A 23,328-nucleotide genomic window follows, 5' to 3' on the forward strand; every position below is an offset into this window, starting at 1 on the left:
GAAGGATATGGTTTCAGTTTAGTGACCATCATGTTTCATCCTTTAAATAACTCACTGCATTAAAAATGTTGCAGGAATCAGCATCTTGAAGTTGAGTAGAGCTGGATTTTACTGTCCAAATGTTTTGATGCTCATCGCAATTTGCGTACATATACTACACCATCTTAAGGTGAAAAGAAGATGTGCAGTTGTTCACCAGGGACCAAAGATGGTCTCAATTTCACTGCTCGATTGTTTATTAATACAGCATTTCAGTTCCTCACCTTTTAATGTACATTGCTGCATCATTGCAATAGCTAAGAACCAAACTTGCAACAGAAAGTTCAGTCTCAATATTTTCTGTATTTTCCTGATTTCATCTCAAGTTTTAACAGCATTGGCTATTAAAGTCTCATTCAAACTATAAATTTAGACTTTTAATCTACCCGTCAATCAAACTTCAGTCTCCCTCTGTTCTTACTATACCATCAATTTATCTGCTTACTTCCAGTCTTTTCTAAACAGCTGCTACTCATTCACTGTGATATCATACCTCCCTCAACCCCACCTACTACCAAATTCACCCCTCATTCTCTGTGAACTACTTTCTGCTTAAACGTTAACCATAAATTATCTTGTTTCTAGCAGCCTTTCAGGACTTGCTGTCACTCCAGTTCTGAGTACTGGAAGATGTCTCTGCATGAATTCTTTTTGTGGAGTAGCCACAATGTGATAACTAGCAGATCTTGGCTACACACACAATGCTGAAGGAACTCAACAGCCAGGCAGCGTCTATGGGGGGGGAGGGGAGAGAGGGGAGTACAGTCAACGTTTTGGGCTGAGACCCTTCGGGGTCGTGTCATTTTCACAAAATAAATCATTTTTAACTCTTACTGGATGACAACCCACTACGAAAACAACTGAGATGCTAAAAATCTTAGAAAAATCCTGATTTTTTTGGGGGCGGGTGGTGTTGATTTCATAATTGCTGCTTTGTGATGTTATGTGCTGTCACACTTGTGACAATGTAGATTCTATTTCCATTGACAATGTCACAGAATTTAGTGCTGAGTAAACTGATATGTGTTTGCAGTAGCCGATCTATTCAAATGTCAAGGTGTGTCATTATTAGGGTGATGGACCTTAAACGTTCACAGTGTGAAGAGTACTGGGCGTTGTGTCAGCGCGCTTCGGTACTTGAACACTGTGAACGCCGACGTGACCTTCCTCCAGGAATGCGGCCTGCCGCACCTCAGGAGTGGTTCCAGGGTTTGTCGGTGTGGTCGGGGGGCAACAATTGTCACGCTTCCGGCCTGGGGATTCTGCTGCAGGGAGGCAACTTCTCAATCACCCAAGTTAAAGAGGTGGTTGCAGGGCGCCTCCTGGTAGCAGATGTCAAATACCGGGGCACTCCACTCCGGCTGATCAACGTGTGTGCCTCCTCCCTGCGGAGCAAGTGGCTGGCCGTCTTCGAGCAACTCCCACAGCTGCTGGTGATGTCCCAGCCGGTCGTTCTGGCCAGAGACTTCAACTGCACCATTGATGCGGCTGGAGGATCCAGCAGTGCCGACGGTAGGCTAGACAGTACCTCTAGACTCCTGAGGGAAACGGTGAAGACAGCCAGGCTCCCCCTGTGGCACCCCCACAGGTGGAGCACAGCCACAAGCCACCTGGACACGATCGGACGGCTCAGCCCGCTCCTGGATTGACTTCCTCTTCCTGTCAGAGTCCCTCACGGTCAGGTCCACCGACGTCAAGCCGGTGTTCTTCTCTGACCATTGCCTTCTGAGAGCCACCTGTCTCTTACGGGAGGACCAGAAGGCAGGCAGGGGGACGTGGAAGCTGAATGTTAAGCTGCTGACCCCAAAGAACATCGAGGAATTAGAGAGGGAGTACACAGGTTGGAGAACCTTGAAAGCCTTCTTTGATTCCCTGGTTCACTGGTGGGGAGCCACCAACGAGAACATTAAAAGGTTCTTCATCCGCAAGGGTATCCAGAAAGCAAGGCAGGAGCAGAAGGAACTGCGTAAACTCCAGACAGAGTTGCAGCAACTCCTCCTTCTGCAGTCGAAGGGGGTGGATGTCAGGGAGGAATTGCGAGAGGTGAAGGGCCGGCAAGCCCAGCACCTCGCCACCGAATCCTCCAAGATCATCTTCCGATCAAGGGTCCGAACCGTGGAGCAGGACGAGACGTGATCACGCTTCTTCTTCCAAAAAGGTGCACGGGGGAGTTCTGTGATCCACAACCTTAAGGAAGAGGATGGCTCAGTCGTGTCCTCGCAGACCGACATACTGTGGATCTGTAAGTCCTTCTATGCCAGACTGTACGACGAAAAGGCCACAGAATCCACAGCCTCCCGCAACTTCCTTCGTTTATCATGCAGGTCTTGGACGACAGCAAGCGGGAGAGTCTGGATCAGCCACTGACCCTGGACGAGTTGACAGGCTCCATCCGTTCCTTTGGGTCGGGTAGGACTCCCAGAAGCGACAGCTTACCGGCTGAGTTGTACTCGGCTCTGTGGAACTGGATGGGCCCAGACCTGCTGGAAGTGTACAGCGCTATGCTTCTAGCTGACTGTATGTCAGAGTCCATGAGGAAGGGCATCATCACCCTCATCTACAAGCAAAAGGGGGAGAGGGAGGACATTAGAAATTGGAGGCCCGTATCACTCCTGAACGTGGATTACAAGATCCTGTCCAAGGCTATCGCCAACAGGGTCAGATCTGCTCTGGGACAGGTGATCCACCCGGATCAAACCTGTGCTGTACCGGGCGGAAGATCTTAGACAGCCTCGCGCTGCTGAGGGACACCATCGCCTACGTGCAGGACAGGGGGGTCATTACCTGCCTAGTCAGCTTGGACCAGGAGAAGACCTTCGACCGGATATCGCACACGTACATGGCGGACGTGCTCTCCAAAATGGGATTTGGGGAGGGGATCCGGAATTGGATTAGACTGCTCTACATAGACATCTGTAGTGCAGTCCAGGTCAACAGGTGGGAAACAGACAGCTTCCCCATCAGGTCTGGGGTTAGGCAGGGCTGTCCCCTCTCCCCTGTCTTGTTTGTCTGCTGTATAGAGCCCTTTGCCGAAGCCATCGGGAGGGATAAGAGCATAAGAGGGGTGACGCTGCCAGGCAGTGGAGGGACCCAAGTAAAAACCTCCCTGTACATGGACAACATCACCGTCTTCTGCTCTGATCCGAGGTCAGTTGGCAGGTTGATTGGCATCTGCGAACAGTTCGAGCTAGCGTCGGGGGCCAGGGTCAACCGCATGAAGAGCGAAGCCATGCTCTTCGGCAACTGGCCCGACCGATCCAGTGTCCCCTTCACCATCAGGTCTGACCACGTGAAGGTGTTGGGGATCTGGTTTGGAGGGGCTGAGACGTGCAACAAGAACTGGCAGGAGTGGACTGCCAAGGTGAAACAGAAACTGGGACTGTGGGGAGGGCGCTCCCTGTCGATAACGGGCAAGAACCTGGTCATCAGGTGTGAGGTGCTCTCAGGGCTGCTGTACTTGGCGCAGGTGTGGCCCGTCCCCCGTTCCTGCAGCTGGGAAATCACCCGAGCTGTCTTCAGATTTGTCTGGGGATCCAAGATGGAGCGGGTGAGACGGACCGTCATGCACAAGTCCCTGGACAGCGGGGACAAGAACGTCCCCAATGTCGCCCTCACCCTGATGGCCAGCTTCGTGTGTGGCTGCATCAGGCTGTGCGTGGATCCCAGATACGTGGGCACAAAGTACTACTATGTGCCCAGGTTCTACCTGTCGCCCTGGCTACGAAGGATGGGTCTGGCCCCTTTCCCGCACAACACCCCTGTTAGCTGGTCGTTGCCTCCTTACCTGTCCTTCGTAGAAAAATTCTTCAAGGCCAACGCCTTTGACCACAGGGCCATTAGACAGTGGTCGGCACGTACTATCCTGCAGGCACTGCAGGAGAAAGACGTGATGGACACAGTGGGATGGTTCCCTGAGCAGACCGTCCAGTTCATCTGGCAGAATGCCTCATCGCCAGATCTCACCAACAGGCACAAAGACCTTGCCTAGCTGGCGGTGAGAGGGGCCCTCCCAGTCAGATCCCTCCTGTACGCCTGGAATGTCGTCTCCGCACCCCACTGCCCACGGGAGGACTGTAATGGGGTGGAGTCGGTGGCTCACCTCTTTCCACACTGTGGGTTCGCATCGAAGGTGTGGAGGAGAATGGAAAGGACAGTACTAAGATTCATGCCCAGCAGCTGCGTTACCGAGGACTCCGTGATCTACGGGCTGTTCCCGGGGACGCACATGGAGACAAACATCCAGTGCTGCTGGCAGATCATCAATTCGGTGAAAGATGCGCTTTGGTCTGCCCGAAACTTGATGGTTTACCAGCACATGGAGATGTTCATGACTGAATGCTGCCGACTGGCTCACTCTCGCCTGCAGGAGTACGTGCTGAGGGATGCACTCAAGCTTGGTGCGGCCACCGCGAAGGCCCGGTGGGGAAGGACCACAGTTTAAGGTTCATGACCCGTGGGAGTGTGAGGGGTTGGGTGGGGAGGAGACTAACCCTCATCAGCGGTGTGGACAGATAATCAACATGGTGCCCCAGGAGTGGGTGGAATTGTTAATTTGGAAAAAGCATTAGAACCAACGCCTGCCTTTATTGTTGATAATTTTATTGTTAATAAGTCTTAACTCTTGACCAAGGGTTGAGAGTAAATGAACGGTTTTTTTGTAAACATCTTTCATTTGTAAATGAACAGAGAGTCAACGCATAATTTTATTGTAAATAACTTTATTGAATAAGGACTCAGAGTCAATGAATGTTTTTTCTTATATGTAAATAACTTTATTTTGTAATACTTCTGAATAAAGTATTTTTGGAGAAAAAAAATTATTAGCAACAAAGCTGATAATAATTAATTCATAAATTTGCATGGGCCCAACTGTATAAAGAGAACTGTGTGATAGTTAATAGTCCCCCCCCCCACCCGACATAGAATAGACAAATAGGGTTTATGGTATATTGTGATGGTCAGAGTCTCCCTGATGTATACCTATTTTACATTAATATTCACTTATGATGCAGTGTGTTAAGCTTTGAATCACACAAAAGAATTTCTGTTTTTGAGATGAACAGTTATCAAAAACAGTATTTCTCAAAAATTGGTGAAAGGAATAGAAGTTTTCACCTTTTGAGGCTACCATCGATACAATGAAGTACTAAGTTAGAAGCCATATAGCTACCAGAGGAAGTGGTTGAGGCATTTACAATAACATCTTTTAAAAGGCAGACAGGCACCTGGATGGGAAAAGATTAGGTTATAGACAAAACAGTAGCATATAGGACAAGTATGGGTGGGACATCTTCATTGGCATGGGACATTTGGGCTGTAGAGCTAGTTTCTGTGCCGTATAACTGTTTGCATGAGGTCGAAGAATGATTAACAGCATTCTCTTTGAATCTGGGCATTGCAGTTGTTTTCTATATTTATCCACAAAATGAAGCCCATTATTAAATGGTGATTACAGCAGCTCAAAATTTGATTATTTTGTCATTCTTCTCACCACCCCAGAAATTCCATCTTGGAGCTGAGCTTATCAGATATTTCAGTTGATGTGAACAGAGAAACATTTTTCTGCTTGTAGCTCAACAATTGTCTGTTCTAACAAACAAATCATTGATTATTTTCTTACTATTTTTTTAGGAAGGGGAATAAATCCAAGCGGTTAAAAGCTGAGGAAGCTGAGGAGGATGAAATTCCTCAGGTATATTTTTTATATTTTTTAACTGATCTTGCTGCTATAATTAATGAACTAAACCAATCTTAAGGTAGATGATATCTACTGCCTTTGCAATTTTTATTCTTTAATGCGAGGGTGTCATTGGTCACAAAATGCATTGGACACCCAAGTGATTCCAGCAGTGAAAGATTGCCTCAGTGCTGAAGTCCTGCTGCATTGACTTGTGAATGATGGCAGAGAATTAAACAGCTAACAGAAGGAGCTGGTTCCAAGAGCATCTCCATCCTTAACTATAATTCACATGCCAGTCCTAAAAATGAAGACACTTTGAGCTGTAGAAGTACTAGGCAGGTCCATTTCTGTGGCCTTTTGAAGGTCCTGCCATCACAGAAGCTGTTGTCAGCTATTTCAATCCATTACCTATGAGGCTTACAGTAAAGGCAGTGAAACAAGATTTGTACTCTGAAGCTAGCTGTGCACCTGGTTAAGTCTCTTGCTGTGCATTTGCAAGAATGGTAACTACCTGACAGTATGGGAAAATTGTCGGATATGCTCAGTTCTCAGAAAAGTAACGGCAAATATTATTGACAGTGCTCATCTCGAGCAGTTGCTGGCTGGTTGCGTAGTGGCATCAGCGCCAGACTTTGGAGCAAAGGCTTCCAAGTTCGAATCCAACCGGCTCCCTTGCATGCTTTCCATCCATGCTGGGTTGAGCGTCGAGCTAGCAATTTGACCTCGTAAAAATAAGAAAGCCTGCTTAAAAAAAAAACGCCATCATGACGTTCCACTCGGAGTTAAGGACTTTCTTCTTCTTCATCTGGACCAGTGAGCCATTCCCAAATATCCCCTTTATCTTTATTTTCCCCTTCAGCTCCCACTGCCCTGAGATGGTGATATTGCCCACATTGGGAACCACTGATCTGGAGCATACTTGTCAAGTTTCAGTTTTGATTTTTGTCTGGGTTATTTGGCTCAGGGCCTCATTTTAGCCTTAGTCCAAAGAGACTAAACAACTAAATTCTGAAGATGAAATTAATTTCACTTTTCTACAGCATATGACTGAATGCTGAGATGGAGGACTGGTAAAACTGACCGTTGGAATCAAGGGGAGAGCATTCCTGTGACGACAATCATATCTTAATCAAAGATATTTATGTAGATCACTCAGCCCTTGGATATTGTTACAGGGATTTCTCAAGGTAGTAGCCTTGATTCAATCACTTTCAGCTACATCATCATAAAATCGTAACTACCCAACATTCAGTTGTATTCATAGCTTGTCTGAGATTGCAACCACACATAGTTTGAGGTCTTCCTGTAAACAACTATATTTAGGACTGAGCTGAAAGTTGCCAAATAACATTTCTGCTCCTAGCCATACGAGTGGTCAGCAAAAGACCATCTCCAGAATGAGAATCTTAATTGTCAACAATATTACCATCACTGAATCGGTATCCTGGGAGTCACTTTTTGAAAACTTATTGGGAACAGCTAACTAAACACTTCCTTCCAAGAACAGCTCAGGGGAGAAACTAGTAACTTCAAATTTAAATTACAAAACACTTTCAGTGATTTCTTGTGATCTCAGTTTTGTTCCAAATCTCCTTTAAGTTCCTTTGTAAGTGTCCCTACACCCCTCACTTAATTTTACTTGGGATCTTGTACACTCCCAGACTGCCCTCCCTGCTGGCCACCCATCTCCCCTATGGTACCTGCAGAGTGATGCAGATAAGAGCACATTAAAGAAAGTAAAAGGAAAATTTTCTGGTTCGTGATTGCATCTGATTTTGGATAACCTTGGATTTCAGTCAGATATTGGTGAGCGCTGGTTGAAGGTTTAAATGATGAATGAAACACGGTCAAGCTCATCAGTTATGACCATTTCCCAATAATAACAGTCTCACAGAACATGCAGGTTTGGAGAATGATGTTTTCTTTGAAAGTTTATTTAGCACCTTCAATTCCTCCCAATCTATTTGGCACCATAATTCATTTCCAGATTGGAGCCCAAACAGATCTAGTAGCTAATACTTGTATTCATGGATTGCAGAAATTTAGCTTGTGATAATGATATACAGGTTAAGTACCCCCATCCAAAACTAGAAAACCTTCGAAATCTGAAATTTTCTTGAGAGCTGACATGATGTCACAAATGGAAAATTCCACCTGACCTTGGGAAGGTTCCCAGGCAATGTGCAGGTCTCTGCACATAAGACCATAAGACAAAGGAGCAGAAGTTAGCCATTCGGCCCATCGAGTCTGCTCCGCCATTTTATCATGAGCTGATCCATTCTCCCATTTAGTCCCATTCCCCTGCCTTCTCACCATAACCTTTGATGCCCTGGCTACTCAAATACCTATCAATCTCTGCCTTGAATACACCCAGTGACTTGGCCTCCACTGCTGCCCGTGGCAACAAATTCCATAGATTCACCACTCTCTGACTAAAAAAATTCCTTTGCATTTCTGTTCTGAATGGGCGCCCTTCAATCCTTAAGTCATGCCCTCTCGTACTAGACTCCCCCATCATGGGAAACAACTTTGCCACATCCACTCTGTCCATGCCTTTCAACATTCGAAATGTTTCTATGAGGTCTCCTCTCATTCTTCTAAACTCCAAGGAATACAGTGCAAGAGCGGACAAACGTTCCTCATATGTTAACCCTCTCATTCCGGGAATCATTCTAATGAATCTTCTCCGTACCCTCTCCAACGTCAGCACATCCTTTCTTAAATAAGGAGACCAAAACTGCCCACAGTACTCCAAGTGAGGTCTCACCAGCGCCTTATACAGCCTCAACATCACATCCCTGCTCCTATACTCTATTCCTCTAGAAATGAATGCCAACATTGCATTCGCCTTCTTCACTACTGACTCAACTTGGAGGTTAACTTTAAGGGTATCCTGTACGAGGACTCCCAAGTCCCGTTGCATCTCTGAACTTTGAATTCTTTCCCCATTTAAATAATAGTCTGCCCGTTTATTTTTTCTGCCAAAGGGCATAACCATACACTTTCCAACATTGTACTTCATTTGCCACTTCTCTGCCCATTCTTCCAATCTATCCAAGTCTCTCTGCAGACTCTCCGTTTCCTCAGCACTACCGGCCCCTCCACCTATCTTCGTATCGTCAGCAAACTTAGCGACAAAGCCATCTATTCCATAATCCAGATCGTTGATGTACAATGTAAAAAGAAGCGGCCCCAACACGGACCCCTATGGAACACCACTGGTAACCGGCAGCCAACCAGAATAGGATCCCTTTATTCCCACTCTCTGTTTCCTGCCAATCAGCCAACGCTCTATCCACGTATGTAACTTTCCTGTAATTCCATGGGCTCTTAAGTAGCCTCATGTGTGGCAGCTTGTCAAAGGCCTTCTGAAAATCCAAATATACAACATCCACTACATCTCCCTTGTCTAGCCTACTGGTAATTTCCTCAAAAAATTGTAATAGGTTTGTCAGGCAGGATTTTCCTTTAAGGAATTTATGCTGAGTTCTACCTATCTTGTCATATGCCTCCAGGTACTCTGTAACCTCATCCTTGACAATCGACTCCAACAACTTTCCAACCACTGATGTCAAGCTAACAGGTCTATAATTTCCTTTTTGCTTCCTTGCACCCTTCTTAAATAGCGGAGTGACATTTGCAATCTTCCAGTCCTCCAGAACCTTGCCAGAATCTATCGACTTTTGAAAGGTCATCGCTAATGCCTCCGCAAACTCCACAGCTACTTCCTTCAGAACATGCGGGTGCATTCCATCTGGTCCGGGAGATTTATCTACCTTTAGACTATTCAGCTTCCTGAGTACTTACTCTGTTGTAATTCTGACTGTGCACACTTCCCTTCCCTACCACCTTTGAGTGTCCGGTATACTGCTGATGTCTTCCTCAGTGAAGACTGATGCAAAACACTCGTTCAGTTCCTCTGCCATCTCCTTATCTCCCATTACAATTTCTCCAGCATCATTTTCTATCAGTCCTATATCTACTCTCACCTGTCTTTTACTCTTTATATACTTGAAAAAGCTTTTAGTATCCTCTTTGATATTGTTTGCTAGCTTCCTTTCATAGTTAATCTTTTCCTTCTTAATGACCTTCTTGGTTTGCATTTGTAAGGTTTTAAAAACTTCCCAATCCTCTGTCTTCCCACTAATTTTTGCTTCCTTGTATGCCCTCTCCTTTGCTTTAACTTTGGCTTTGACTTCTCTTGTCAACCACGGTTGCATCCTTTTTCCACTCAAAAATTTCTTCTTTTTTGGAATATACCTGTCTTGCACCTTCCTCACTTCTCGCATAAACTCCAGCCACTGCTGCTCTGCTGTCTTTCCCGCCAGTGTCCCTTTCCAGTCAACTTTGGCCAGTTCCTCTCTCATGCCACTGTAATTTCCTTTACTCGACTGAAATACCGACACATCAGATTTCGGCTTCTCTTTTTCAAATTTCACAGTGAACTCAATCAAGTTATGAACACTGCCTCCTTAAGGGTTCCTTCACCTCAATCTCTCTAATCACCTCTGGTTCATTACACAATACCCAATCCAGTACAGCCGACCCCTAGTGGGCTCAACAACAAGCTGTTCTAAAAAGCCATCTCGCAGACATTCTACAAATTCTCTCTTGAGATCCAGTGCCGACCTGATTTTCCCAATCCACTGGCATGTTAAGATCCCCCACAATTATCATAACACTGCCCTTCTGACAAGCCTTTTCTATTTCCTGTTGTAATCTGTAGTCCACATCCCTGCAGCTGTTTGGAGGCCTATAAATAACTGCCATCAGGGTCCTTTTACCCCTGCTATTTCTTAGCTCAACCCATAAAGATTCTGCACCTTCCAATCCTATATCACCTCTTTCTAATGATTTAATATCATTTCTTACCAATAAAGCCACGCCCCCCCCCCCCCCCACCCGGCCTACCTTCCTATCCTTCCGATACACCGTGTATTCTTGGACGTTCAGCTCCCAGAGACATGCATCCTTTAGCCAGGTCTCAGTGATGGCCACAATATCATACCTGCCAATCTGTAACTGTACGACAAGATCGTCCACCTTATTTCTTATGCTGTGGGCATTTAAGTATAACACCTTAAGACCAGTATTTGATACTTTTCGCTTTGATTTGACTGCAACTTTATTGCACTGCAACTCATCCCAATGGCTACAAATTTGCCCCATCACCTGCCTGTCTTTCCTGACATCTTTACTGCTCACTATCTTAGATTTATTTCTGTTTTCCCCTTCCTCCACTCTGTCATTCCGGTTCCCATCCCCCTGCCAAATTAGTTTAAACCCTCTCTAACAGCTCTATTAAACTTTCCCACCAGGATATTGGTCCCCTTCGGGTTCAGGTGTAACCTGTCCTTTTTGAACAGGTCATACTTCCCCCAGAAGAGATCCCAATTATCCAAGAATCTGAAGCCCTGCCCCCTACACCAGTCTATCAGCCACGCATTCATCTGCCTGATCCTACTATTCTTGCCCTCGCTAGCACGTGGCACAGGTAGCAATCCCAAGATTACTGCCCTGGAGGTCCTGCTTCCTAACTCCTGGAAATCTCTCTTCAGGACTTCCTTCTTTGTCCTATCTATGTCGTTGGTACCAACATGTACCAAGACAACTGGCTGCTCACCCTCCCCCTTCAGAATATTCCGGACCCGATCCGAGACATCCCATACCCTGGCACCTGGGAGACAACACACCAGGCGGGTATCTCTATCAGGCTCACAAAATCTCCTGTCCGTTCCCCTCACTATGGAATCCCCTACGACTACCGCATTTCTCTTCTCCTTCCTTCTCTCCTGCACAACAGCGCCAGGCTCGGTGCCAGAGACCCGGTCACCGTGGGCATCCCCTATCAGGTCATCCCCCTCAACAGCATCCGGAACAAGATATTTGTTGCTGAGGGGGACAGCCACAGGGGTGCTCTCCACTATCTGGGCATTTCCCTTCCCTCTCTTGACAGTGACCCAGTTTTCTGACCCCTGTAGCCTAGGGATGACTACCTCCCTGTAGCTCCTGTCTATCACCTCTTCACTTTCCCTAATAAGCAGTAGGTCATCAACAGCTCCAGATCCCTAACTCAGTCTCTGAGGTGCTGCATCTCTGTGCACCTGGCGCAGATGTGGCCATCAGGGAGGCTGGACCTCTCCCAGGATTCCCATATCTGACACCCTGAACAAAACACTAACCCTGCAGGCATGCCATCTAATTCTACAGGAATGAAACATCTCACAGTTCTGAGGAGTGACCTCGCATATGTAATGAACAAAAGTTAATGAAAAATAGAAAAACACTGCAAAAAGCAAAAAAATAAAAAAAACTCAATCATGTATTGCAAGAATGGATCCGTGGGTATAGGAGTGAACGTGTGCTGCTTGACAGTAGGCTGGTTGTGAAACAAGCAAAGATCTATCATGAACAGAGAAGTGAAGATAATCATGAATATTCTGCAGGCTGGTTGCAGAAATTTAAGAGAAGGCACAGCATTAAATTTATAATGATTTTAAGTTTCAAAGATAAAGCTTCTGGCTGACCATGAAACAGCAGAGAAATACATTGGGTTTGCAAAGATTGTCAGTGATGAAAATCTAACACCAGAACAAGCCTACATAGAAAACCTATAGCACAGTATAGGCCCTTTGGCCCACAAAGCTGTGCTGAACATGTCCTTACCTTAGAAATTACCTAGGGTTACCCACAGCCCTCTCTTTTTCCTAAGTTCCATGTACCTATCTTAAAAGACCCTATTGTATTCACCTCCACCACCGTCGCCGGCAGCCTATTTCACGCACTCACCACTCTCTGCGTTTTAAAAAAAAACAAACTAACTGTGATATCTCCTCTGTACCTACTTCCAAACACCTTAAAACTGTGCCCTCTCATGCTAGCCATTTCAACCCTAGAAAAAAGCCTCTGACTATCCAGACAATCAATGCCTCTCATCATCATATACACCTCTATCAGGTCACATTTCATCCTCCAACACTCCAAGGAGAAAAGGCCAAGTTCATTCAACCTGTTCTTATAAGGCATGCTCCTCACTCTGGTCAACATCCTTGTATATCTCCTCTGCACCCTTTCTATGGTTTCCACATCCTTCCTGTAGTGAGGTGACCAGAACTGAGCACAGTACTGCAAGTGGGGTCTGACCAGGATCCTATATGGCTGCAACGTCACCTCTCGGCTCCTAAACTTAATCCCACGATTGATGAAGGCCAATGCACCCTATGCTTTCCTAACCACAGAGTCAACCTGCCCAGCAGCTTTGAGTGTCCTAAGGACTCTGACCCCAAGATCCCTCTGATCTTCCACACTACCAAGAGTCTTACCATTAATACTATATTCTGCCATCATATTTGACCTACCAAAATGAACCACCTCACACTTAGCTCTGTTGAACTCCATCTGCCACTTCTCAACCCAGTTTTGCATCCTATCAATGTCCTGCTGTAACCTCTGACAGCCCTCCACACTATCCACAACACCTCCAACCTTTGTGTCATCAGCAAATTACCAACCCATCCCTCCACTTCTTCATCCAGGTCATTTATAAAACTCACGAAGAGTAGGGGTCCCAGAACTGATCCCTGAGGCACTCCACTGGTCACTAACCTCCATGCAGAATATGGCCTGTCTATAACCACTCTTTGCCTTCTGTGGGCAAGCTAGTTCTGGATCCACAAACCAATGTCCCTTTGGATCCCATGCCTCCTTACTTTTTCAATAAGCCTTGCATGGGGTACCTTGTCAAATGCCTTGCTGAAATCCATATACACTACATCTACTGTTCTACCTTCATTGACGTATTTAGTCACATCCTCAGAAAATTCAATCAGGCTCATAAGGCATGACCTGCTTTTGACAAAGCCATGCTGACTATTCCTAATTATATTATGCCTCTCCAAATGTTCATAAATCCTGCTTCTCAAGATCATCTCCATCAACTTACCAACCACTGAAGTAAGACTCACTGGTCTATAATTTCCTGGGCTATTTCTACTCCCTTTCTTAAATAAGGGAACAGCATCTGCAACCCTCGAATCATCCGGAACCTCTCCCATCCCCATTGATGATGCAAAGATCATCGCCAGAGGCTCAGCAATCTCCACCCTCACCTCCTACAGTAGCCTGGGGTACATCTCATCCGGTCCCGGTGACTTATCCAACTTGATGCTTTCCAAAAGCTCCAGCACATCCTGTTTCTTAATATCTACATGCTCAAGCTTTTCAGTCTGCTGTAAGTCATCCCGATAATCGGCAATTCCTTTTCCGTAGTGAATACTGAAGCAAAGTACTCATTAAGTACCTCTGCTATCTCCTCTGGTTCCATACACACTTTTCTGCTGTCACACTCGATTGGTCCTATTCTCTCACGTCTTATCCTCTTGCTGTTTGCATACTTGTAGAATGCCTTGGTGTTTTCCTTAATTCTGTCCACCAAGGCCTTCTCATGGCCTCTTCTGGCTCTCCTAATTCCTTTCTTGAGCTCCTTCCTGCTAGCCTTATAATCTTCTAGCTCTCTATCATCACCTAGCTTTTGGAACCTTTCGTAGGCTCTTCTTGACTAGATTTACAACAGCTTTTGTACACCACAGTTCCTGTACCCTACCATCCTTTCCCTGTCTCGTTGGAACATACCTATGCAGAACTCCATGCAAATATCCCCTGAACATATGCCATATTTCTTTCATATATTTCCCTGAGAATATCTGTTTCCAATTTATGCTTCCAAATTAATATTGCACCTTTCCAGCATCCGTTTCCCCATCTGCTCCTCTATCCCTGTTACTATTGGGCGGCCTATAAAAAACACCCAGTAAAGATATTAATCACTTCCTATTCCTAACCTCCACCCACAGAGACTCCATAAACAATCCCTCCATGACGTCCACCTTTTCTGCAGCCGTGACACTATCTCTGATCAGCAGTGCCACGCCCCCACCTCTTTTACCTCCCCCTTGTCCTTTCCGAAACATCTAAACCCTGGTGCTTGAAGTAACCATTCCTGTCCCTGAGCCATCCAAGTCTCTGTAATGACCACCACATCATAGCTCCAAGTACTGATCCACACTCTAAGCTCACCTGCTTTGTTCACAATACTCCTGGCGTTAAAATAGACACATCTCAAACGGCCCATCTGAGTGCGACCCTTCTCTATCACCTGCCTATCCTCCCTCACACAGCCTCCAAGCTTTCTCTATTCGTGAGCCAACCGCCTCTTCCCCAGTCTCTTCAGCTCAGTTCCCACCCCCCCCCCAAACAATTCTGGTTTAAACTCTCTTCAGTAGCCTTAGCAAACCTCCCTGCCAGTATATTGGACCCCCTCAGATTCAAGTGCAACCCATCCTTTTTGTACAGGTCACACCTGCCCCAAAAGAGATCCTAATGATCCAGAAATATGAATCCCTGCCCCCTGCTCCAATCCCTCAGCCACACATTTACCCTCCACCTCATTCTATTCCTGTACTCACTGTCGCATGGCACAGGCAGTAATCCCGAGATTTCTACCTTTGCGGTCCTGCTCCTCAACTTCCTTTCTAACATCCTGTAGTCTTTTTTTCAGTACCTCTTCCCTTTTCCTTGGGGTCGGCTGGTGGTGTAGTGGCATCAGCACCGGACTTTGGAGCGAAGGCTCCCTAGTTCAAACCCAGCTGGCTGCCCAGGCACGCTTTCCATCTGTGCTGGGTTGAGCATAGAGCTAGCAACTCGACCTCTTAAAGAAATTGCCTGCTACAGAAACATCAACAATAAAAAGCTGACGACCTATGCTCTCACGTGAGCTTAAAAGGCAATTTCCTTTTTTTTTCTCCTTCCCTTTTCCTATCTATGTCATTGGTACCAATATGTACTACGACCTCTGGCTGTTCTCCCTCCCACTGCAGGATATCTTGGACACAATCTGAAACATCCCGGATCCTGGCACCTGGGAGGCAAACTACCAGCCGAGTTTCTTTCCTTCGTCCACAGAATCCCAAACTTTTTGTTAAAATGAATACTCATGCAATATGTAGAAAATGTACTTTCAATTCCACTATACGACGGTTACATTATGCTGCCTACTTCTCCAAAGGCTAAGCAAATGACAAGCATGCATGAGATTTTGTATGGTAAAGAACTGAAGAGACTCTCTCATAAGCTACACAAGGAAATCGGCCACCTGCAGACTTTTTTTTTATATATGCAAGATAAGCAGTCTACTTGCCATATTTCTACATCAAGGGGCTGGGGGCCAGAAACATTTCAGATTTTATTTGGATTTTGTAATATGAGATAGGTTGGGATTGCCATCATTTCTGACCTTTGGTTCAGAACAGATATGTACTTAATAGTAAAATGATTACATACCATTAATATAATGGAAATATAATGTGTGCAGGGTAACAAAAGCAGAAGCAGCATCAGGAGAATACCCCAATCAGGGGAACAACAAACAATGGCAGGTAACACACTCAAAATGCTGGAGGAACTCAGAGGCCAGGCAGCATCTATGGGAAAGAGTACAGTTGACGTTTTGGGCCAAGACCCTTCAAGCAGGACTTTCAATCTCCACCAATGATGTTGTATTTGGATTACTGTAAAAAAATACACTACATTTGCATTTTTACTTTTTTCAGTTTTATGTAAGGTTTAAAAACAAATAGCATTGTAGATTTCTAACAGTAGCATTGTAACAGGGTTGTCGTGGTGGGAGATTTTAATTTCCCAAATATCGATTGGCACCTCCCTACAGCAAGGGGTTTAGATGGGGTAGAGTTTGTTAGGTGTATTCAGGAAGGTTTCTTGACACAATATGTACATAAGCCTCGAAAAGGAGAGGCTGTACTTGATCTGGTATTGGGAAATGAACCTGGTCAGGTGACAGATCTCTTAGTGGGAGAGCATTTTGGAAATAATGGTCACAATTCTATTTCCTTTACCATAACGTTGAAGAGGGATAGGAACAGACAAGTTAGGAAAGCATTTAAATGGAGTATGGGGAATTGAGGCTATTAGGCAGGAAATTGGAAGCTTCAATTAGGAACAGATTTTCTCAGGGAAAAGAACAGCAGAAATGTGGGAGATGTTCAGGGGATATTTGCGTAGAGTTCTGCATAGGTACGTTCCAATGAGACGGAAGTTTTGGTAGGGTACGGGAAATGTGATATACAAACGTACAAAGGCTGTTGTAAATCTAGTCACGAAGAAAAGAAAAGCTTACGAAAGATTCAGAGAGCTCGGCAATGTTAGAGATCTAGAAGATTATAAGGCTAACAGGAAGGAGCTTAAGAAGGAAATTAGGAGAGCCAGAAGGGGCCATGAGAAGGCCTTGGCGGGCAGAATTAAGGAAACCCAAGGTATTCTACAATTATGTGAAGAGCAAGAGGATAAGACGTGAAAGAATAGGACCTATCAAGTGTGACAGTGGGAAAGTGTTTATGGAACTGGAGGAAATAGCAGAGGTACTTAATGAATACTTCATTATTTACTGTGAAAAAGGATTTTGATGATTGTAGTGATGACTTGCAACGGACTGAAAAGCTTGAGCATGTAGTTATTAAGAAAGAGGATGTGCTGGAGCTTTTGGAAAGCATCAGGTCGGATAAGTCGCCAGGACCGGATGGGATGTACCCCAGGCTACTGTGGGAGGCGAGGGAGGAGATTGCTGAGCCTCTGGTGATGATCTTTGCATCATCAAAGGGGATGGGAGAGGTTCCGGAGAATTGGAGGGTTGCAGATTTTGTTTCTTTATTCAAGAAAGGGAGTACAGATAGCGTAGGAAATTATAGTCTTAATTCAGTGGTTGGTAAGTTGATGGGGAAGATCCTGAGAGGCAGGTTTTATGAACATTTGGAGAGGCATAATATGGTTAGGAATAGTCAGCATGGCTTTTTCAAGGGCAGGTTGTGCCTTACAAGCCTGATTGAATTTTTTGAGGATGTGACTAAACACATTGATGAAGGAAGAGCAGTAGATGTAGTGTATATGGATTTCAGCAAGGCATTTGATAAGGTACCCCAGACAAGATTTACTGAGAAAGTAAGGAGGCATGGGATCCAAGGGGACATGGTGGATCCAGAACTGGCTTGCCCACAGAAGGCAAAGAGTGGTTGTAGATGGGTCATATTCTGGATGGAGGTCGGTGACCAGTGGTGTGCCTCAGGGATCTGTTCTGGGACGCTTACTCTTTGTGATTTTTATAAATGACCAGGATGAGGAAGTGGAGGAATAGGTTAGTAAGTTTGCTAATGACACAAAGGTTGGAGCTGTTGTGGATAGTGTGGAGGGCTGTCAGAAGTTACAGTGGGACATTGATAGAATGCAAAACTGGCCTGAGAAGTGGCAGATGGAGTTCAACCCAGATAAGTGTGAGGTGGTTCATTTTGGTAGGTCAAATATGTTGGCAGAATTTAGTGTTAATGGTAAGACTTTTGGCAGTGTGCAGGATCAAAGAGATCTTGGGGTCCAAGTCTATAGGACACTCAAAGCAACTGCGCAGAATGACTCTGTGGTTAAGAAGGCATACGGTGTATTGGTGTATTGGCCTTCATTAATTGTAGAATTGAATTTAGGAGCCGAGAGGTAATGTTGCAGCTGTATAGGACCTTGGTCAGATCCCACTTGGAGTACTGTACTGAGTCCTGGTTGCCTCACTACAGGAAAGACGTGAAAGCCATAGAAAGGGTGCAGAGGAAATTTACAGGATGTTGCCTGGATTGGGGAGCATGCTTTTTCTTGGTGAACTCGACCTTTTCTCCTTGGAGTGATGGAGGATGAGAGATGACCTGATAGAGATGTATAAGATGATGAGAGGCATTGATTGTGTGGATAGTGAGAGGCTTTTTCCCCAGGGCTGAAATGGTTGCCACTAGAGGACACAGGTTTAAGGTGCTAGGGAGTAGGTACAGAGAAGATGTCAGGGGGTAAGGTTTTTACACAGAGAGTGGTGAGTGCGTAGAATGGGCTGCGGGCGACGATGGTGGATGCAGATACAATAGGGTCTTTTAAGATAGGTACATATGGAGCTTAGAAAAATAGAGGGCTATGGGTAAGCCTAGTAACTTCTGAGGGAGGGACATGTTTGCCACAACTTTGTGGGCTGGAGGGTCTGTATTGTGCTGTATGTTTTCTATGTTTCTTTGTCAGTATTTGGAAGAGTTGCAGGATTAATAAATAGAATCCGACCAACTTAATATATCCAGCAATATGATTATCATTTTGAAATTATTACACAGGAAAGATGAAGTTAAGACACCTATTTTGCTTATATGAACAATGTACTGAGAGGGAAGGAACAGATATTACTTAGTGAGAAATTCCATGATATTTGCATAACTTGTGATCAAAAACTAATTCCTCCAGCATTAACTTTTTAAGACAGAGATGCTGCATATCCTGAGATCTTAACCAGGTGAAATTTTGGGCATGTCCAAGCAGTTGTCGTCCTTGAATCTTCTCAGTTAAAAAGTTCGTGTGCTACTGAGCATTCAACGTCCTGGTCATAGTATTTAAAAATATTGCTTGTTGAGTTGGAACAGATAAGAAGGTAACCTATTGTCAGCCTATGTTTAGTGATGAGGATTTAATGTTAAGTTTTATTTTGGAATTTACTCTTAAGCCTTTAATTCAGGGATTCACAACCTTTATACCTTGGATCCCTACTATTAACAGAGGGATCTGTGAGCCTCAAGTTGGGAGCCCTTGTTTAAGTTAAAATATTACTGTGGTCCAGTTGTAAGGTATTGTTCACCAGAATATTACTTCAAAATGAATATGAATAACTAGAAATGAAAACTATCTAAATTAATTGTCTGCTCAGTAGCATGAGAGGTTAGTGTGTTATCAAGCAGCTGGTTATCCCAACTGAATAGGATAAGTTTGGCACAATCTTTACTACTTTAGCAACCAAGAAATAGACACTATATAAAGAAAACATTAAAATAGACAGAATTAACTTTGTTTCCAAACAAATCTTGCTGCTCATTGTATTAATATCCTGTTTAAATTTCAAAACAGATGTCATACAAGGCATATGGAAAAAGACCTGTAAAGCAAACGAAGAATGTGAAGAACAACATCATGTCGAAAGAGAAGAAGGAACTGAAGAAGGATGGAAAAAACAAGAAACAATTAAAAGAGAAGGAAGAGAAAAAGAAAGATACAGAGAAGTGGAAATGGTGAGATTGAAGTTTAGGATTATCATTATACAACAGTACACAGGTACTGTGTGCTTAGCGTTTGGAATACATTCCTAGTAATAAGTGCAATAATGGAGACTGACAGTAATTATGTGCCAGCAGCTTAATATAAGCACCTGACCTCCCTGTTTCTGTGCATGAAATCCCTGCTGTCTTTGAGCACTCCACAGCAATGAACTGCATGTGGCAAACTAATTTTTAAGGCTGCTGTTGGATATGCTGAGGAGCAGTGATGTTTTGGGGGCTGTCTTTTTGGCTGCATTATTGACAAGCATCTGAATCCTACATTTTCTTTTGTCACCTCCTTTTGGAATTGATGTGCAGACAAGCAGTAATGATTCAAGATGTATTTAATATATGGTACTCAAGGTGTTGTATCTAAATGTGCGTAGTATAAGAAATAAGGTGGATGATCTTGTTGCAATATTACAGATTGCCAGGTATGATGTTGTGGCCATCGCTAGATCGTGGCTGAAGGATGGTTGTAGTTGGGAGCTGAATATCCAAGGTTACACATTATATCGGAGGGATAGGAAGGTAGGCAGAGGGGATGGTGTGGCTCTACTGGTAAAGAATGGCATCAAACCAGTAGAAAGATGTGACATAGGATCAGAAGATCTTGAATCTTTGCGGGTTGAGTTAAGAAATTGCAAAGGTAAAAGGTCTCTGGCAATTATATACAGGCCTCCCAACAGTGTCTGGGATGTGGACCACAGATTACAACAGGAAATAGAAAAGGCGAGTCAAAAGGGCATGTTATGGTAGTCATGGGACATTTTCACATGCAGGTCAATTGGGAAAATCAGGTTGGTAATGGATCTCGAGAGAGTGAGTTTGTTGAATGCCCAAGAGATAGCTTTTTAGAGCAGTTTGTCATTGAGCCTATTAGGGGATCAGCTATACTGGATTGGGTGTTATGTATGAACCAGAGATGATTAGGGAGCTTAAGGTAAAATAACCCTCAGGAACCAGTGATTAGAATATGATTGTGTTGTCCAACTTGAAATTAGATAGGGAGAAAGTAAAGTCTGATGCAGCAGTGTTTCAGTGGAGTAAGGGAAATTACAGTGGTATGAGAAAGGAGTTGGCCAAAGGAAACTGGAAGGAGCTGCTGGCAGGGATGACAGTAGAGCAGCAATGGCGTGCATTTCTTTTTTTTTTTAATTTTATTTTTATTTGGATAAGGAGTTCACAATTATCATGTACTTTTTTCACACATATAACCTTTTCCATTTTTTTATATGTATAAAACTACAATTATTTATACATTCTTAAGTACACATTGAGATGATATAAAAGGAAAATAAACATTTAAATAGATAATTATGTACTTTGGTAAATCTAACCTATTAGGCTAAGTAATGAAATTAGTTGTTAAGAAAAATGGTAATAATAGTTTCCATACAACCCTTCTGGACCATTTCCACTGGTCCAAAATGTTGCATACAAGCCTATATACCAACCATTGTAGGTGTTTATATCCCAATTTGTTCGTGCTTGTTCCTGCCCGCAGACATAATTATCTAATCCCTATGTACTTACTTAGTTAATTTTTTCATTTTTTTTTTATCCCTTTCCCAAATCTTTCCCTTTACTTGTGTTAATTCTCTATTTTCCAAAAAAAAACAACAACAAACATTTAGACTAGGGGTGCTTACGTTAGCAATATTACTGTGTTGATGAGAAGAGCAATATAAATCATTAGGAGAGTCATCTAAAGTCTGCTCGCATTGGGGTTATATATTCAATCCATTTATTCCAGATTTGATAAAATGTTTCTTTTTGAGTTCTCAGGGAGTAGGTCAACTTTTCCATTTTAAATATTTCCAAGATAATTTCGTACCGATCTTCTAATGTAGGTGGTATTGGATTTAGCCATTTTCTAGTGATTGATTTCTTACTTGCCGCTAAGAGGGCCTGCAGCAACTTTATATCTTCCTTCTGTTCAAGGAACAATACATGCCCCAAATAGAGCGTCTCAAAGTTCAGAGGTATCTGGGACCTAAGTACCTTAACTAATGTTCTATGAATACCTTCCCAAAATAGACTTAATTTAGGGCAATCGCAGAAAATATGAAAATGATTTGCCTCCTTGGAGCCGCACCTTCTCCAACACATCACATTTGTATCTTTATATTTTTCCTGATATGGGGTCTTGAAGTATCTTATAATGTTTTTCCAACAATGTTCTCTCCAAGTCAAAGAATTAGTCGAGGACCATTGAAAGCTGCAGATTTTCCCCCAAGCCTCCTCTGAAAGTACCAACCCCGCTTCTTTCTCCCACTTCTCTTTAATATACAGTGTATTTACATTTTTAGCATGGGAGAGTGCATTATATAGGCGAGAAACTGATTTACTAGGTATTGAACTGCAAGCCGAATTCAGAATCTTGAAAACTTCTAATTCTACTGTTGATAGGTCTGTATATCTACAACTCTGGTTAACATAGTTCCGTATTTGAAGGTACCTAAAAAAGTCATTATGTTCTAGGCCATGTTTGTCCTGCAGGATTTGGAAACTTTGTAATACTCTTTTATCTATAAATGAGAGGTAGGTTGTAAGACCTTTCTTTATCCATAGCTCAAATCTTTTATCTCCTCTGTTGGGAAGGAATTCGGTATCATATGCACACCATCTAAAGAGTTTTAACATGTTATTAATTCCACATGAATTAACCACCTTCTGCCATACTTTTAATGTAAGATTTATCCAAGCATTATTAAATTTTTCCAACTGTGCCATCAATCCTTTGTCAGCTATTGAGGCCTGAAGAGGAAAACTGTCAACTAATCCAAATTCTATTTCCTTCCATCTAGCCTTATATTCCCTATTACACCAATATAACAGAGGGGTTATCTGTGAGGCATAAAAATAATTTCTCAGGCAAGGAAGAACCATACCTCCTCTTTCCTTCCCTAACTGTAAAGTGTTATATCGAATTCTAGGTTTCCTTCCTTAATGGCGTGCATTTCTGAGAAAAATGAGGAAGGTGCAGGACATGTGTTCCAAAAATGAAGAAATACTAAAATGATAAAATAGTACAACTGTGGCTGACAAGGGAAGTCAAAGCTATTGTAAAAGCAAAAGAAAAGGCATACAACAAAGCAAAAATTAGTGGGAAGATGGAGGATTCAGAAGTTTTTAAAAACCTAGAGAGAGCAACTAAAATAATCATTAGAAGGGAAAAGATGAAATATGAAAGCAAGCTAGATATCAATGTGGATAGTAGAAGTTTTTTCCAAGTGTGTTTAAAAATAAGAGAAATGAGAGTGGATATAGGACCACTAGAAAATGAGGCAGGAAAAATAATAATGGGGGCAAGGAGAGGGCCAATGAACTAAATGAGTATTTTGTGTCAGTTTTCACTGTGGAAGACACTAGCAGTATGCCTGATACTGTAGTGTGAGAAGGAAGAGAAGTGGGTACTGTTACTGTTACAAG

At 43.7% G+C, this 23,328-nt stretch overlaps 1 protein-coding gene across 1 annotated transcript in view; it reads left to right on the forward strand.

The window, feature by feature from the left end:
* The window catches only part of LOC134346602 (DNA ligase 1-like), a 52,544-nt gene extending 32,674 nt beyond the window's left edge, over positions 1 to 19,870 (forward strand). The window contains exons 11-12 of the mRNA XM_063048078.1: positions 5,671 to 5,731; positions 19,706 to 19,870. Of these exons, the coding sequence (XP_062904148.1) occupies positions 5,671 to 5,731; positions 19,706 to 19,870 (226 nt within the window). The remainder of the gene's footprint in view (positions 1 to 5,670; positions 5,732 to 19,705) is intronic.
* Positions 19,871 to 23,328: the final 3,458 nt, after the last annotated feature.

This window comes from Mobula hypostoma, chromosome 1 (genome assembly GCF_963921235.1).
Source record: "Mobula hypostoma chromosome 1, sMobHyp1.1, whole genome shotgun sequence".
NCBI classification, from domain to species: Eukaryota; Metazoa; Chordata; class Chondrichthyes; order Myliobatiformes; family Myliobatidae; genus Mobula; species Mobula hypostoma.